The sequence below is a fragment of the Panulirus ornatus genome, chromosome 51, assembly GCF_036320965.1.
Source record: "Panulirus ornatus isolate Po-2019 chromosome 51, ASM3632096v1, whole genome shotgun sequence".
NCBI lineage: Eukaryota > Metazoa > Arthropoda > Malacostraca > Decapoda > Palinuridae > Panulirus > Panulirus ornatus.
Window position 1 is genome coordinate 5,134,771 of NC_092274.1, and position 17,181 is coordinate 5,151,951.

The 17,181-nt window shown below is 39.4% G+C and overlaps 1 protein-coding gene across 2 annotated transcripts; it reads left to right on the forward strand.

Moving 5' to 3' along the window:
- Nucleotides 1-432: 432 nt before the first annotated feature.
- LOC139764865 (uncharacterized) lies at nt 433-14,291 on the forward strand. 2 transcript variants are annotated; one of them, XM_071691893.1, is made up of 5 exons: nt 433-756; nt 4,209-4,417; nt 10,697-10,893; nt 11,839-11,973; nt 12,216-14,291. In XM_071691893.1, exons 1-5 carry the CDS (start codon nt 467-469, stop codon nt 12,654-12,656), a joined length of 1,272 nt encoding a protein of 423 aa, XP_071547994.1. In that variant the 5' UTR covers nt 433-466; the 3' UTR covers nt 12,657-14,291. The 2 variants fall into 2 exon arrangements, with proteins under 2 accessions (XP_071547994.1, XP_071547993.1); XM_071691892.1 differs by having other exon boundaries at nt 11,827-11,973; nt 12,216-12,798.
- The last annotated feature ends 2,890 nt before the right edge of the window (nt 14,292-17,181 follow it).

Sequence of the window (17,181 nt, forward strand, 5' to 3'; positions counted from 1 at the left end):
CTGATCTATTGATACTGATGTATATAACACGAAAAGATTGTTACGAAGAATTTTGCATAAGATTATCATTAAAAACGTGTATTCAACACAATATATATGTGTATGGTCAGACATTGCTTGTTCACATGTGCGAACAGACATCTCAAAACTGTTTCTGAAATTGAATTTCAAATCATCAAAGCACAATAATCACATTCACCACTCCACAGTCACAAGTGGACTGACACACACACACACACACACACACACACCAAAGTTGTGCATAAATGCTGCCATGCTGCCCGCAGTTTACAAAGAGTGGCGAGGGAGGGATCGGTGAGGGCTGGTGGCGAGTCTTGTAGCGACCTTCCAAGGCAGCTGAGGGAGAGAGGGAGGACACCCCTGAGTTAGCCATGACATTCAAACTTGGCGGGTGTTCCCATACGTGGCTCGGCCGTGACGTCACACAACAGTCAAAACATTAAAGATGGCGAACATGGCGAATGGTATGTACCAGCAAATGGTGGTGCCCGCTCCTTACCACTTCCATCAGCCGCAGCCACAGCCCATGCCCACGGTCTCCCAGGAGCCCGAGCCCAAGAAAGAGCCTAAGAAGCGTAAAAAACCCACAGAGAAGCTCAATGGCGAGAAGAAGAAGCCCCGGATCATCGGTCAGACAGCGTACATGGCAGGGTTGAGAGTGGATTCTGGCACGGGGGATGGTGGCGAGTGCTCCCGCTGCAACAAAAAGAAATGTTTCAAACATGTTGATGCCAAGTAAGTAATCATTGACAGTACGTGATGTCTGTGTAAGTGTGTAATCCTGTCATCAACTACTTATCCAAATTCTATTCGGCTGTCACCTCTTCGTAGATCATTTGTGAGCGGCGTGATATAGAACATTTAATGTATCCATAATCTTTATAAAATTTTTGTAGGATTTTGTTGTAAATGAGGCCATAATAGCCATTCAGTACAATGTCACGATGTTGTGTCTTGTCTGTCAAAATGAAGTTGATTCTTGTGTGCTGAGCTCCCGAGGGTAGACGGGAGGACGTATAATGAAGTAGAGTTTGAGTGGGTAAACAGAATGTGTAGTATCTTCCTGTAAACGTGAGAGAATGCCTGGTGACAGGACTGGGTCAGTGATCATTCCTTTCTATGAAGGGAAATGCGATAAGGATGGGTGTAGTTCACATTAAGTTGTCGAGTACAACAGGGGAGCTTCGTTACGATGAGGATGACACACTGGAGTATTTAGCTTAAGTATAGCAGGGAATTTTTAAGGGAACTTTGTTACGAAGTTGGGTAATATGGGGACGCAAAGGAGGATAAGGAATGTTATGCTTATTGAGTTTAACAAGAAAGATTTACGGGAGCTTTGCTATGAAGAGGGTTAATACAGTGACAGTAAAGGATCAGGAAAGACAAAGTAGTCTTTAGGAATGATAGGTGATCTACGTCCAATAGTCTTCTTTATGGTGGTTGCTGAAGAGTTTGGAGCAAAAAGAATATACATTTGCACAATGTTTATGGAGTTATTGAAGCTATTGGAGCTTATGGTCGATGGTGTGGAAAAATCTGTAGTAAGGGAAGTTGTTTGATCGAACAAAATTAATCTACAACATTTGTAAAGTTTGTTTGAAATTGGGTGAGTTTTGAGAATGATGTGGCTGTGAAATGTCAATGGTTTTTTAGTGTGTGTGTGGTGTGTGTGTGTGTGTGTGTGGTTGGGCTAGAGGGAGAGAGAGAGAGAGAGAGAGAGTTTTGGGGGAGGGGGAGCAGAGCGGCAGTTAGGTTGAGATGTAGGCATTGATGAGCTTATATGTTAATGCTGGGTTTTGTTTGCATAAACTTAAAGTAAATGACTGAAGTTGGAGAATTAGCTTTACAGTGTTTAAAAGAAGTTGAAGGCAATTCCTGTTAGATTTAAGCATTGGTTTTTGAGAGAACGGAGAATGAAGTTAGAGATATTGCAGTACCATATGTAATAAGATAGCAATATAAGATGCAAAATAGTTGGATGGAATTGGAGAATATAAATGCATGGATTCAGTGGAATGTGAACATGGCACAGTGGAATGAGAAATAAAGAGTTGTCCAATGGTAGATGATGGATCCTTGTGGAGAATTGTGGGAAATGTGACTTTAATATTTAAAAGAAAAGACTGAGAGGCAGTATAACCCTGGGAAATAAGTCACTGAAATGAGCTAATTAAAGGGTGCAAGAGGTCAGGACTATGCAGGGAACATTTAAAGACTAGGAGCTCATGAGAAAAAAATTGGCAATATATTAGAAAGCAGATGTTGTAGTTGATAGATTTTAATGAAAGTGGTTGGATTCCTCACATTCTGTAGAGTTGTTATAAAGTATAGGATTTTACCAGAAGCATCTCCAACCCCCACATCATAAACTTCCCACAAATTGGGCAGAGCTTTGAAGTAGAGGGAAAATTGTTGGGAGAACCACTTTATACCAAGTATATGGTGTGTAAGGAATCAGTTGGTACCACAGTTGTCAAAGTCTATCTCCTAGAATGGGACAGACGCCTATGGTATCCCAAAGTAATTTGTGAATTTCCTGGGGACATCTGTAACAAAGCATCCACTTTGTTCTGTGTTCAGATTTATAAATCTTTATTTGGTTTTGTATATCAGTTTACAAACCAAATAAACCTGCAAAAATGATAGATTACTGGTGGGGTATAGCAGTGGGAATTTTTCTTTGTAACCAGTTATTACACATTTGTACAGGACAGGGAGAGATTTCTACACTTGTGGGGCCTCACGTCCTGAGCTTTCAGTGCCATCAAGATGCCTTATAAACCTTTGTAAACTACCCGTATTCTCTATCTCATTAGTTATTTTATTCCAAGCATACCCCACTCCCCACCAAATACTAAACTAGTACCTCTAAACACTTTTTTAACTTGCTTTTTGTAATGGTTTCTGTTTACTCTGGTGCTACACCTCCAGAGGAACTGTTCACTTTCAGTATCATCCACCATCTGATTTAGAAACTTGAAGGCTGTTATCCCTCTCTTTCTTCTCTCCTCCTTAGTGGACAGCTGCATAACCTTCAGCCATGCATGTCGATGACTCCAATTTACATACTTCAATTCTCCCTCCTCTCTCAATTACTTGTTCTCTTCCTCATACTGAATACATCTCAAAATAGGAAACTCAGTTGTGCTTGAATGCAATTTCTATCTATATCGTCTTCTTACGTGTCACTTCTTTCCCACTCTTCAGTTTCATAATTCTGCAGTTCGTCCTTGCAATAACTATAACTTCCACTCTCATGGAATCTCCGCTTAACCAACATTACAAAATCTGATTCTCATAAGCTGGGGGTGTAGTATAGGTGCCATAATTATTTCTCTTGTGAACAGCTGTTTCATTACTATGGGGATCTTATTTTTCCCCAGTATGGAGAACTGCCTGTATGAGAAGGGTAACTTTTCATACACCCTTTTAATTGGCCAGAGTGGAATTAAAAATCTTCCATCTCATTAATTCTTCAGGCCTCACTTCAGTTCAACCAGCCCTAAGTGTCTGCCATGCGATTACCCTCTTTGTATTCTACAGTACTTCTATTATTTTGGCTACTGCTCTCATAATCTGCTTGTGTTCCTGCCACCAAGACCTATCTATCTATATCTCTGATGCCATTCCCTACAAGAAATTTCATCAAGGGTGTGGCCATTTCTAAAGAGTTTCCATTCTTCCCTGTCCTTACATGCTTCCCTTGCATACACCATTCCACACATTCTTTCCCCATTTCCCCTCCCCTAGTACTCCTCCACTCTGTTTCCTCTTGTCATAGGTGGTCTTCCTCTCTCACCTATCCCCTTACTTATTCTACCATACACTCTCCTTTTAAACTCCTCATCTTGCATTCTTTTCGTACGCCCAAACCACCTCTAGTATTAAGTTTCACCCACTTTACCACTCCACAATTCTTTCTTTTTTGCATTCCCTACCAACAAGGTTTGATCATATTACTCACATCAGGCTGCTGTAGTTCATAAACGTTATGTGTTTACATGGTTGTGTTAATCATTAAAAGAACACATAAGTTAAAGAGAGGTGTGAGAAAGATGCATGGGCTTTATTATGTAGAATGCACTACAGGTAGGAATGTATTGTCGTATTTTTATAATCCTTTTGTATATGTAGTTCTCATGAATTAGTCTTTCATACTAAGAAGGGATTTAATCTCCATGCAGAAATAAAAACCAGATGTCCAAGAAAACCCCAGAGGATACAGTATTACAAATGAAGAAACATATGCTAAAGTTGCTTTCAATGCACGAGTACACAGTATTTTGTAAGACACATATGAAGAATGGACAAGTTGATGTTGACATCTCCAAAATGCACCGGTCTTACTTGGAAGAGCATGAGCCACAGGCCTTTGAGCCACCGCCTTCGAATGGTTTGTGTTTAAAAGTTTTTATGTCTCTAAGTCTAAATGTCCATATTGTTAGTAATATTGACCATAATTTTGTTGAAACTCAGTCCTTATAGCCATATGTTGTTCATTCCAGAAGGAATGACTCTATATACATATAAATCAAAATCAGAATGTGGTAGTGCATGTAGTATCCAACCTCAACTTTAGTTCAGCAGTTGCATTTACTTAAGTGCCAGGGTCCCACGTGCTATGCCTGAAGTATTAGCATAAGAATAGTGCATCTTTTGTTGATACAGATTAAAAGAGCCCTACAACTAATAGGTATTATCTATGAAATCTTACTTCATTGTTTTTGAGTCATAGAATTTGAATTAAGTGACATCATGGAATCAAACAACCCACATAATCCAAGACAGTACAGGAAGAGAGCATTAAGCTTTTGGGACCTTATTCCCTAAAATTTTCTTTTTTGTCAGATAACTTTGTGAACTATTTTGTGTGTGTGTGTGTGTGTGTGTGCACCACACATAATGTAAAAGAAAATTATAGCATCTATCCTAACTTATATATTGCTTATGTATTTGGTGTTGCTTCTTTAACCAACAACGTTTTATTATTGTCATACATAATCACAGTTTCCTGTGTCATCGAGGTAGCACGAGGAAACAGATGAAGAATAGCCCATCCACTTTGTACATCATTTCTAATTCTCTCACTGCTTTCCATGGTCTTTTCCCCATATCATCTTCTTAGTTTTGAGGATAATGTGTTTTCCATCTGGGACTTGTCGTTCACCTTCTCTCATGCTTCCTATTCTTCAGCAGCTCATCCAAGAGTGGTGGTGGTGATGAGGGGCATATTTTCAATTAGTTCTTCAAGGCATTTTCTTCCTCATGTGCAAATTCATCCATTGTTATCAGCATTCTCTTGGACTTGTCTAACAGATGAAACTCCATACACAAACTCCTCTTCTGATCTTATGCATTCCCTTCCAGAATAGTTTGTTTCCTTTTTCATGCATGCTGCCATTTCTTTCCACAGCAAGGTGGTGTGAGGTACAGATGAAAAACTGCTTCTTTTGCTGATGTTCACTCTAGCTGTAGTGTACTAATTGCCGAAACCAGAGGACCCCATTCACAGTCAAGCCCCATAGACCATACCTTGGTTTTCTCTGACCACTTTATATATCTTGATTTAGTCCATTGACAGCACATGACATCCTGTATATAACAATGCTTTGATTGATTTTATCTCTTGCATTTCTTTTACACTTCTGAATGTTCAGGCCTCAGTTATTCAAAGCCTCTTTCTCTCTTTCCCACCCTGCCCCTTCCCTGAGGGGAGTGATGGGAAAGTAGTAGGAGGCCAAAAATATGTGAAAAAGAGATAAATGAGATAACAGAGGAGGAATTGTTATGCTTGGGATGAGACAGCATGTAAAGTTAGAGGGTTGTAGCAAGTGATGTGGTGAAAAGAAAGGAGGTAGTGAAAGTTTTGTGCAAGGTGAAAGATGGTAAAGTGTCAGGATTGGATTGGATTGTAATTGAGTTTCTTCAGAAAGGATGGCTGTTAATGATGGGTATGTTGGGCTGCTCAATAATTGTATGGCTGAAGGTGAGGTGGCTGAGGACTAGCAGAATTTATGGATGGTACCTTTCTGTTAGGGTAAGGTGAGACATAAATAATAGTTTGATTTATAAATATTTAAGTCAGTTAAGTTTACCAGGTAAGTTGTGTGGATGAGTGATAATTGAAAGGATGGTAGAATTCACAGAGAATCTGATTTGAGAGGCAGAGGGTTTCTACTTTAAAGAGTGTAAAAAATATTTGAAGAAAGTGATGAACCTAGCATTTATGGACCTGTAGAAAATATATGATAGTATTGACAGAGGTGTAGTGGATTTATGGGATAAAAGAAAAATTGCTAAATGCAGTGAAGAGATTTTACTGATAGAGGAAGATCATGTGTCCCTGTAGGAAGGGAGAAGGGGTCGATGGATCCTCATGAAAGGTAGTTTGCATCAAGGATGTGTAATGTTGCCATTGATTTTTAATCTGTTCATGGGCAGAATGGTGAGCTTGGTAAATGCGAGTGTTTTACTGTTGGGGCTGGTCTAAGGGGTGGTAAATCAGTCGCTGTTTGCATATAACATGGCTCTAGTGACAGACTTTAGAGAGAAAGTATGAAAGCTGGTGACAGAGTTTGGTCAGGTCTGTAAAAGGAGAAAATTGAGAGTGAATGCAATTAAATATTTACTAGGTGCCTCAGGGGGGGGAGTTGGGATGGTTTGAGAATAAGTTTATATAAGGAAAGACCTGGAGGTGGAGTGCTTTAGGTACTTGGAAGTGAACAAGATAGCAGATAGAGCTGTGTAGGGATGAAGCAAATCATAGGGTGGAAGAGAGGTCTGAGGTCCTGGGTGCAGTAAGGAGCATGTGGTAGGGGAGGTCACTGTCTTTAAGAGCAGTGAAGGGTATGTTTGAAGGTATAGTTGTCCTGACATTATAGGTTCTTGGGCCTTAAACACAGAAGAAAGGAAGGATGTTTTAGAAATTGTTGAGCATCATGTTTGGTGTAATGTGGGATGATCATGTAAGGAATGACAGTTTCAGAGAAAGAGAATTGGTAAAGTACGGTCTGATTCAGAGGGTCAACCAGGCTTTGCTGAAGTGTATTGGGCACTGAGAGGGTGAGCAGGGAAAGACCAAGAGGATCAGTATATCAGAGATGGATAGAATAAGAGGAAAGGGAAAACCAAGAAGATAGCAGTAGGGGGTGAAGGCAGTGAACTTCCATGAAGGTGAAAGGTGTGCATTGGATATGATAAATTGGATTGATGTGGTATATGGAGGAGGGGGGCATTGTGGTATCTTAGAGCTGAATTAGGTCATATGAAGCAGTCATGGTAAATCATGGGGAAGTCTGTGGGATTTATCTGTGGATGGTAGGCTCTGATTTTTGTACATTATACATGACAGCTAGAGATTGAATATGTGCTAATGAGGCCCATGTTCATTTGTTCCTGAAGCCATACCACAAAAGCAAGAGAGGCAGTATATGTACACTGCATATTTTATTTTATATTTATATTTTTATCCCTGGGGATAGGGGAGAAAGACTCCTTCCCATGTATTCCCTGCATGTCGTAGAAGGCGACTGAAAGGGAAGAGAGCGGGGGGCTGGAATTCCTCCCCTCTCATTTTTGATTTTCCAAAAGAAGGAACAAAGAAGGGGGCCAAGTGAGGATATTCCCTCGAAGGCTCAGTCCTCCGTTCTTAACGCTACCTAGCTAACGCGGGAAATGGCGAATAGTATGAAAAAAAATATGTGTTTATTATACTTTATCGCTGTCTCCCGCGTTAGCGAGGTAGTGCAAGGAAACAGACAAAAGAATGGCCCAACCCACCCACATACACACGTATATACATAAACGTCCACACACGCACATATACATACCTATACATCTCAACGTATATATATACATATATTCCTATGAGTCCACGGGGAAAATGAAACACGAAAAGTTCCCAAGTGCACTTTCGTGTAATAATCACATCATCAGGGGAGACACAAGAGAGATATAAGTCAATTGATATACATCGAAGAGACGAAGCTAGGACGCCATTTGGTAAACGTGATTGTCCAAAACATACAACGAGCATTCATAAACTTGTATGTTTTGGACAATCACACACACACATATATATATATATATTATTTTTTTTATTATACTTTGTCGCTGTCTCCCGCGTTTGCGAGGTAGCGCAAGGAAACAGCCGAAAGAAATGGCCCAACCCCCCCCCCATACACATGTATATACATACGTCCACACACGCAAATATACATACCTACACAGCTTTCCATGGTTTACCCCAGACGCTTCACATGCCGTGATTCAATCCACTGACAGCACGTCAACCCCGGTATACCACATCGCTCCAATTCACTCTATTCCTTGCCCTCCTTTCACCCTCCTGCATGTTCAGGCCCCGATCACACAAAATCTTTTTCACTCCATCTTTCCACCTCCGATTTGGTCTCCCTCTTCTCCTTGCTCCCTCCACCTCCGACACATATATCCTCTTGGTCAATCTTTCCTCACTCATCCTCTCCATGTACCCAAACCACTTCAAAACACCCTCTTCTGCTCTCTCAACCACGCTCTTTTTATTTCCACACATCTCTCTTACCCTTACGTTACTCACTCGATCAAACCACCTCACACCACACATTGTCCTCAAACATCTCATTTCCAGCACATCCATCCTCCTGCGCACAACTCTATCCATAGCCCACGCCTCGCAACCATACAACATTGTTCCATGTGTACGTGTAGGAAGAGAGGAAAGTGATTGGTTCTCAGTGAATGTAGGTTTGCGGCAGGGGTGTGTGATGTCTCCAAGGTTGTTCAATTTGTTTATGGATGGGGTTGTTAGGGAGGTAAATGCAATAGTTTTGGAAAGAGGGGCAAGTATGAAGTCTGTTGGGGATGAGAGAGCTTGGGAAGTGAGTCAGTTGTTGTTCGCTGATGATACAGCGCTGGTGGCTGATTCATGTGAGAAACTGCAGAAGCTGGTGACTGAGTTTGGTAAAGTGTGTGGAAGAAGAAATTTAAGAGTAAATGTGAATAAGAGCAAGGTTATTAGGTACAGTAGGGTTGAGGGTCAAGTCAATTGGGAGGTGAGTTTGAATGGAGAAAAACTGGAGGAAGTGAAGTGTTTTAGATATCTGGGAGTGGATCTGGCAGCGGATGGAACCATGGAAGCGGAAGTGGATCATAGGGTGGGGGAGGGGGCGAAAATTCTGGGGGCCTTGAAGAATGTGTGGAAGTCGAGAACATTATCTCGGAAAGCAAAAATGGGTATGTTTGAAGGAATAGTGGTTCCAACAATGTTGTATATATATATATATATATATATATATATATATATATATATATATATATATATATATATATGTATATATATATATATATATATATATATATATATATATATATGACTTGATTTATCCCTGGGGATAGGGGAGCAAGAATACTTCCCACGTATTCCCTGCGTGTCGTAGAAGGCGACTAAAAGGGGAGGGAGCGGGGGGCTGGAAATCCTCCCCTCTCGTTTTTTTTTTTTAATTTTCCAAAAGAAGGAACAGAGAATTGGGCCAGGTGAGGGTAGTCCCTCAAAGGCTCAGTCCTCTGTTCTTAACGCTACCTCGCAAATGTGGGAAATGGCGAATAGTTTGAAAGAAAGAAAAATGACTTGATCCTCAACCCTACTGTACCTAATTACCTTGCTCTTATTCACATTTACTCTTAACTTTCTTCTTTCACACACTTTACCAAACTCAGTCACCAGCTTCTGCAGTTTCTCACATGAATCAGCCACCAGCGCTGTATCATCAGCGAACAACAACTGACTCACTTCCCAAGCTCTCTCATCCCCAACAGACTTCATACTTGCCCCTCTTTCCAAAAGTCTTGCATTCACCTCCCTAACAACCCCATCCATAAACAAATTAAACAACCATGGAGACATCACACACCCCTGCCGCAAACCTACATTCACTGAGAACCAATCACTTTCCTCTCTTCCTACACGTACACATGCCTTACATCCTCGATAAAAACTTTTCACTGCTTCTAACAACTTGCCTCCCACACCATATATTCTTAATACCTTCTACAGAGCATCTCTATCACCTCTATCATATGCCTTCTCCAGATCCATAAATGCTACATACAAATCCATTTGCTTTTCTAAGTATTTCTCACATACATTCTTCAAAGCAAACACCTGATCCACACATCCTCTACCACTTCTGAAACCACACTGCTCTTCCCCAATCTGATGCTCTGTACATGCCTTCACCCTCTCAATCAATACCCTCCCATATAATTTCCCAGGAATACTCAACAAACTTATACCTCTGTAATTTGAGCACTCACTCTTATCCCCTTTGCCTTTGTATAGTGGCACTATGCAAGCATTCTGCCAATCCTCAGGCACCTCACCATGAGCCATACATACATTAAATAATCTTACCAACCAGTCAACAATACAGTCACCTCCTTTTTTAATAAATTCCACTGTAATACCATCCAAACCCACTGCCTTGCCGGCTTTCATCTTCTGCAAGCTTTACTACCTCTTCTCTGTATATTTAGATAGGCTTATTCTTCCAGATAAGGTGTTATGGACAGATATTAGTCTTTGCCTAGCAAAAGGAAGATAATTTTAGTGTTTTTGTCTATATACATGAATATGATCATTTAACATTTATCATTTAATGTTATTATCTTTCAGATCCTAATAGAGAATATAAGCCAAAAGTAAAACAGTGGCTTTATCGAAAGATATTCCTAGATGAGTTTAAGAGCTTTGAATATACAGAATGTAAACGTCACATTGGAGACTTAAGACGCAGTATAGAAAGTGTGATGATTCAGAAAAAGAAAAAAGCACCAAAGCCTAAACCTCCAGCTCCTCCTCCACAACATCAGGTCAGTCTACAGAAATCTTTTATCATTTCCCTCATACTTACGTTGCCATTTTTATTTATGCAGAATGGGTGAGTAGACAGTTTAAAGGAAATCATGTCTTAAATTTATATCGGAATATAGAAGAAAGAATATTACCTTCATATTCCTTATGTGTTGTAAAAGGTGATGAGAGGAGATGGGAGCAGGGAGCTGGAAATCTGTTCCTCCTTGTATTTCAATTTTGTAAACTGAAACAAGGAGTAGAGCAAGACGTGATCCTCCTCCTCAAAGGCTCAGGTTAGGGTGTCTGAATGTGTGTGGATGTAACAAGGATGAGAAGGTGGGAGAGATAGGTATTATTTTTGGAGAGAGGAACCTGGATGTTATAGTTCTCAGTAAAAGTAAGTTCAAAGTGAAGAGAAAGAATGGTTTGGGTATTTCATAGGGCTAAAGTCCAAATTTTGAGTGAGGATGGGTGGTCTCTTTGTTTAAGGAGTTGTTCGAATGTGTGGCATCATGGAAGGATATAAGCTCCAGAATGATATGGGCAAAAATGAAAATAGGTTATGAAAGATAAGCGATTGTTAGTGCTTAGACACCTGCTAACAAGGGAAAGAGAGGCAAGTGTAGTGGGAGGAGCTGGGTGAAAGCATTAGCAGTTTTAATGCAGTGGATCGATTATTAGTGATTGGGTGATGTGGGAATTGAGGGCATAATTGGGGGCATCAAACACCCATTGTTTATGAAAGTGGTGAACAGCTTGCAGAGGTGTGCTAAGAGAGGCCTTGGGAATATTTGATTTCAAAAAAGACACACACACAAGTATGTATGGGTGATTGGAGTTGGAGGTCAACAGATATAGTGATTATTCCACAACACATAAGATAGGCTGGTTTCATATGATGGCAGATGACTTGCAGCTCCTCTTTATTTGTTACTGGTGTTTTTTGCCAGGTGATGCCACAGGATTATAGCATGAACAACCACAGCCCAAATAATGGTGGACCTACTGATATGAGCCGAACAGCAATGCCTCCCCCAGGGACGATTGTAGCAGCGACCACACATCCACCAGCAAGCACTGCACCTGGAGGCTATCAAGTGAGTGTAGTGGTAGGCACGTAGAGAATTCCATGCAAATGTATTTTTTAAATCTTGAATTTAGAATTTCTCTTTTTCAGGCTATTTTGAAATATTTCCGAGTCAACCCTGGCCTTTGATACACCAAAGTTATCCCCCTATAATTTATACTGAAAAAGTAAATTTAAGATCACACTCATATTGATTATTCTTAAGGTTTGTGCCTTGCTTTTATCACAGTATATTGGTATTTCCTTTTGCAGCCCAACTTGATGAACTTAGGTGTTGAAACAACTTCTACCCCAGTATCGTCTGTAGCAGCTATGGGTGCAACTTCTACATTGCATAATTCTCTGGCCACTTACATGACCCAGCAAGTACAACCCAACTTGTTGTTTGGCTTAGGGCAACAACAACAGCCACCTCCTGCACAACAACAACCCCTTAATTTACAAACATCTCATCAAGGTCAACCAGCTATGCAAGCACCCCCTCATCAGGCACCTGGAACAGCTGCCCCACCAGCAGCTGCACCTCCTTTACCACTCAATTTACATAACCCCTACTATGTTTCTTTAGGACCCATGTTACCTCTTCCAATGTCCACGCCGCAGCATAACCACCAACAGCAGTTTCAACAAAATATGTTACAACAACAACAAGGGATTCCAGGTGGTTTTAATCAGCACACTGTATACCAGTGAGGCAAGGCGGCCCCCGGCCCCACCCACTACCCGTCCCCTGTGCCAGCACAACACCGAAACCAGTATTGTCCTTACACACGCATGCCAGCTATATCTGGTTCTTACCAGTATACCTGGTCTGTGGCATCACCAGTGGCATCAAATAACTCACTGGCTATGGCAAGACAAGTAAATTTCCCTCCCTCATTCACCTCCCAACCCCAGCACTGCTACTTACCTAACTCTGTGCCTCAGCTTCCTTCACAAAACTTCACCCATATGCCAACTTCCCATCCACCTACTACTTCTGAGCATCGTCTCGCTGCTACTACTTTATCTCAACCTTTGTATCAAAACCAATGCCCAAATTCCTCCCCTGTATCTGGAATTTCAGAACATCAAAAAGTTTCTCCTGTTCACACTACTTCACTGACATCACAAGCACACATATCCACATGTACGTCGCAGTCTGCCTCACAGCACTTTACAGCATCCAATTTAACTCCCACCTTACAACAAATCCTCACCACCAGTCCCTCATCAGGTGGATCGCAGGGTAGCTATGCACCTAAAACCATGCAGCCTGTCCTTCCAGCTTCCTCTTTACCAGTTACTCTACAAAATAACAATTCACCAAGTGTTGATATGAATTCTTCCACTCAGTTGACACTTGATAAAAACAACTCAACACTTTCTGCCAGCCAACAGTTAACTAACCAAAAAAGTGGATCTACTGGCCAACAGACTTATTTGCCCATGTAGTTGAATATATACTGCATATGTTGCTATCATCATTGAAAGTTTTATATTCAGGTATTTGATAGCATACAGTATTCTATGATAGTTATATACTACCGTATTGTATTTTATTAATAGATATAATTGAATTTCCCGTTTTGGTGTGTGACACATCTGGTACAGATAAGGTCAGTGGCCACACATTTGGAGGATTAGATATTTTTCAGTGGGACTACGGGGCTGAGCTGACACTCATAACTTTAGAAGAGCAGTCTCCAGCACATGCATATTGCAAAATCAGGTTGAAATGCAGATTGATTAGTGATAATAACCGATGTCTGCAGCCAAAAATCTGATGCTGGTTTTTCCTGTGTATTGGTGTCAAAATAGCACTATATGAATCACCTGGAGCCTTTTTGGGCTTATTTTCATATTTTTCCAACTAAGAGGAATATGACTTGTGCAGAAACGTACTCCTGGGTACTAGAAATTGTACACCGGTCTAGAATGTGTCATATTGATTGGAGTGGCCAATTTCATGAACGTATATTTATTTTCTTTCTGATATTACGATTACAGCATAAGATTAAACTAAAGAACCTCTGTATATGGGCTTCCTAAGAACAGGACCTTAAAAGTCTGCATATTATTCTTGTAACAAGATTATAGAATGCACAGTAGTCAAGGTAAATTTCAGTTCTGGAAACTGATTACACTTGTCCAAATGTCTGTGATGAATCCCATTACTTCCTCTCCATATGTAGCCTATGTTGGGCATATAGACTTTGTTTGAATGATTGAATTCCATAGTTGTGATCATATGATACTATGCAGATTCTTTATTTGATTAATTCATCATTTGTTCTTTTCACAGATACCTGGGTAATGTAGGACCTGGTTAATTAAACTTTTAGTTTATAATGTAAGATTTTCATTCTAGCACACGTGCTGTCATATTTATGCCATAACCTGTGGTGCATAAACGATGGTAAGAACACTGCTTAGCTTATAGAGTTGCAATAGTTATTATTTTTTTCATTTCACAAATTGTATGTAGATATTGCTGCTCTATTAATTAGATGAGATGTGTACATTTTTTGTGCTGTGCTCTATTATGAATATCTGTTCCTCAGAATTCTGTTAAGGGCATGGTAATATATTTTTGCCAGTTTTTATAATAAACTTTCAAGTTCTCTTGCCTACTGTAGTCAACTGGTGCTTTGTAAGAAATGACGAACTGCAGTCGAGCCTCCTCATAACAGTTTGAACAAAATTTTTATCCTTTGAAGAGCTAAAACACATAACAGCTTTATTTTACAAGTTTCAGGTTATTCAATTATGCTGAGGATGTCAAAAATTTGATAAGGCTCGATTAACAAGCTATGTACCTAATCCATGGGCATTGAGTCACAAACTTCTGGATATGGTGATATTCAGTAGGACTGAGGAACACAGCAGTATTGGCAGCCAGTATCACAAGGAGAAGCTCTTTGACACTTGCCAGTAGTATAAAAGTCTATTTTAGTTGTCTATTTCCTTCTAAAGGCGAGCTATATATCCTTCTAAAGGCAAGCTATAGGACTGAATTAAGATGGGTAGCCATATCAAGAAAGGCTTATGGAGGCCTACACAACAGTGCATAAGTTAAAGGCTTATGTATATCCATTCACAGTGTGTACATTGCAGAGAAAATTATAGAGGACCTGAGCAGACACTATGCAAAATTAAAGTATAGGACATACCCCAGGATCTGTATAGAATTTGAGTGAAATGATTCTTTCATATTATACCAATTATTTTGGTATGGTAGACAAGTAAGGGATGATGACTTATTGGGGGTCAGTTAAGTAGAAAGCAAGGCAAGTAATTAACATTTCATACATCCAGCTCTGTTGTTAAATACTTTGCTTTATGTGGTGCACATATTTTTTTTCTCAAAAGTCAAATTAAGACTGTCATTGGCTGCTCATTACAGATGCGTTAGGGTTGCATATTACAAAGATACATATCAGATTTATTTTTTAAACTTATTTTCTAATTGTAATATTGCAAAAGATACAAATGCATATTAGAATGTCATGATGTTATGTTTCTGTTTACAGATATCTTTTATGAAATCCTGGAAATTAATTTTTCTTTGATATTTAGTGGTTAATTAGTTTTTATCACATACATTCTTCTACTTACTAATATATAATGATTAGCATTGATTTATTATAATGATTATTAAGTGAACATTAACTTGTAATTTGCCATACAGTAAAATTCCAATTATGAGAATTGATTGGGGACCATATGAAAAAAGTCTGGCATGTCCAGAATGCTACATATTTTTCTTTACCATGTTTAATTACAGAGCAACTACAAAATGTGCGGAAATATGCTGGTACAACGCAGGTGAAAGTATGATAGTATGAGAATAGTGATTTTGATGAAACGGGACTTAATTCACAAGTACACAATACTATACATTGCATTACTTTGTTTTACTGTCATTTATCTTTTTTTTTTCTAATCAAACTAGCCAGTTTTCATATGCTGTATTATTTGAGTTCGTGGCAATAAAGATCTTATCTTTCATTTTTATTTAGGCAGTTTGGAAATTTTAGGTCCTTTTATATTGATTTAGGTAGCTTGGAAATTTTAGGTCCAGTGAAGTTTACTTTATTCTCAGATAAACATTTTATTCACTATTGTAATTAATCATAAAACATTGGAAGATATAGTATCACTTGCCGATGATCCTCAGAGGAATCTGTCTCATGAAGATGTGTACTTGTTTTGTTTACATATCTGTTTAATTAATTAGATAACCTCAGGACTTCCTGTATGGGGCTCCCACTGCTTTAACACTGCAATCAGGAGCAGGGAAAAGATGGACTTTGGAGTGAGAAGTTTTTTTTATTGAGACCATACTCCATTTCATCTACAGATGAAGATACAACCTCGCTAAAAGTGACTTTTCACTTATAGTGTAAGCACATGCAAGCAGAGTCCAGTAACGCCCATGTTTATATGTGGCAGAATGTGAACAACTGTCTTTTCAATGTGATACCCTTGGATATTCTTTTACTGAAATATTGTGCTGTTTCAGTGGGTATGAAAGTTTTTATTCCTGTGCTAGTAAACATAAGAATTCAAAATATTAAAGTTTTTCTACTTGTTTCGTATTGTTCATTATTGTCATTCTTGTGGTTATTGTCAGGAAGTACGATGGCACTCGATTTGAAGTAGCTGCATTTTTTTTTTGTACAAGATCATAGCTTTTGGACTTAACTCAAGAAGCTGCACAAGGGTCCTGTTTTACTTAGGAAGTTTAACAGAATCATAGTTGAAAGCATTTGTGAATATTACTGAATTTAGGTACAAAGAAAAGGAAGGTCCTTCAAATAGGAGTGTGCAAATTTTTATTTGATTCTTTATGAAAGTATGTGTATGCGATGTGTGGCTTAAGTTTCCCCAAGGTATGAAAAGGAGAAACACTTCCAGACTAAATTCATGTATGGCTTGTCATGAGTGCTATATGGTTGTTTATATTTTTATATTAGTCATAAGTACAATGCCTACAAGTTTGTGCTACAGTTGTGTGTCTTGTGGTTATAGTCATACCTATGGTGATCTCAACTAGAGTTCATAATGACTCTTTAGAAGGTAAGGCCTTTTATCATGCCTCACTTTTTTTGCAATAAGATTTTCATCATAGCTTTCCCAACAACAAGGAAGACAAAGGGAACTCTGGCTTCTATCACATATTTTCTCCCTATTTTTAGTTGACCTGAGTTGCCGCACATAAGGAAGTCATAGTCTT

Excerpts from the sequence above, each read along its gene's own strand:
- LOC139764865 (XM_071691892.1), top strand. The coding sequence starts at position 467 with ATGGCGAACATGGCGAATGGTATGTACCAGCAAATGGTGGTGCCCGCT. Across the intron at positions 4,418-10,696 it reads TGAGCCACCGCCTTCGAATG|ATCCTAATAGAGAATATAAG; the intron begins GTTTGTGTTTAA and ends ATTATCTTTCAG. Across the intron at positions 11,974-12,215 it reads CTGCACCTGGAGGCTATCAA|CCCAACTTGATGAACTTAGG; the intron begins GTGAGTGTAGTG and ends TTCCTTTTGCAG.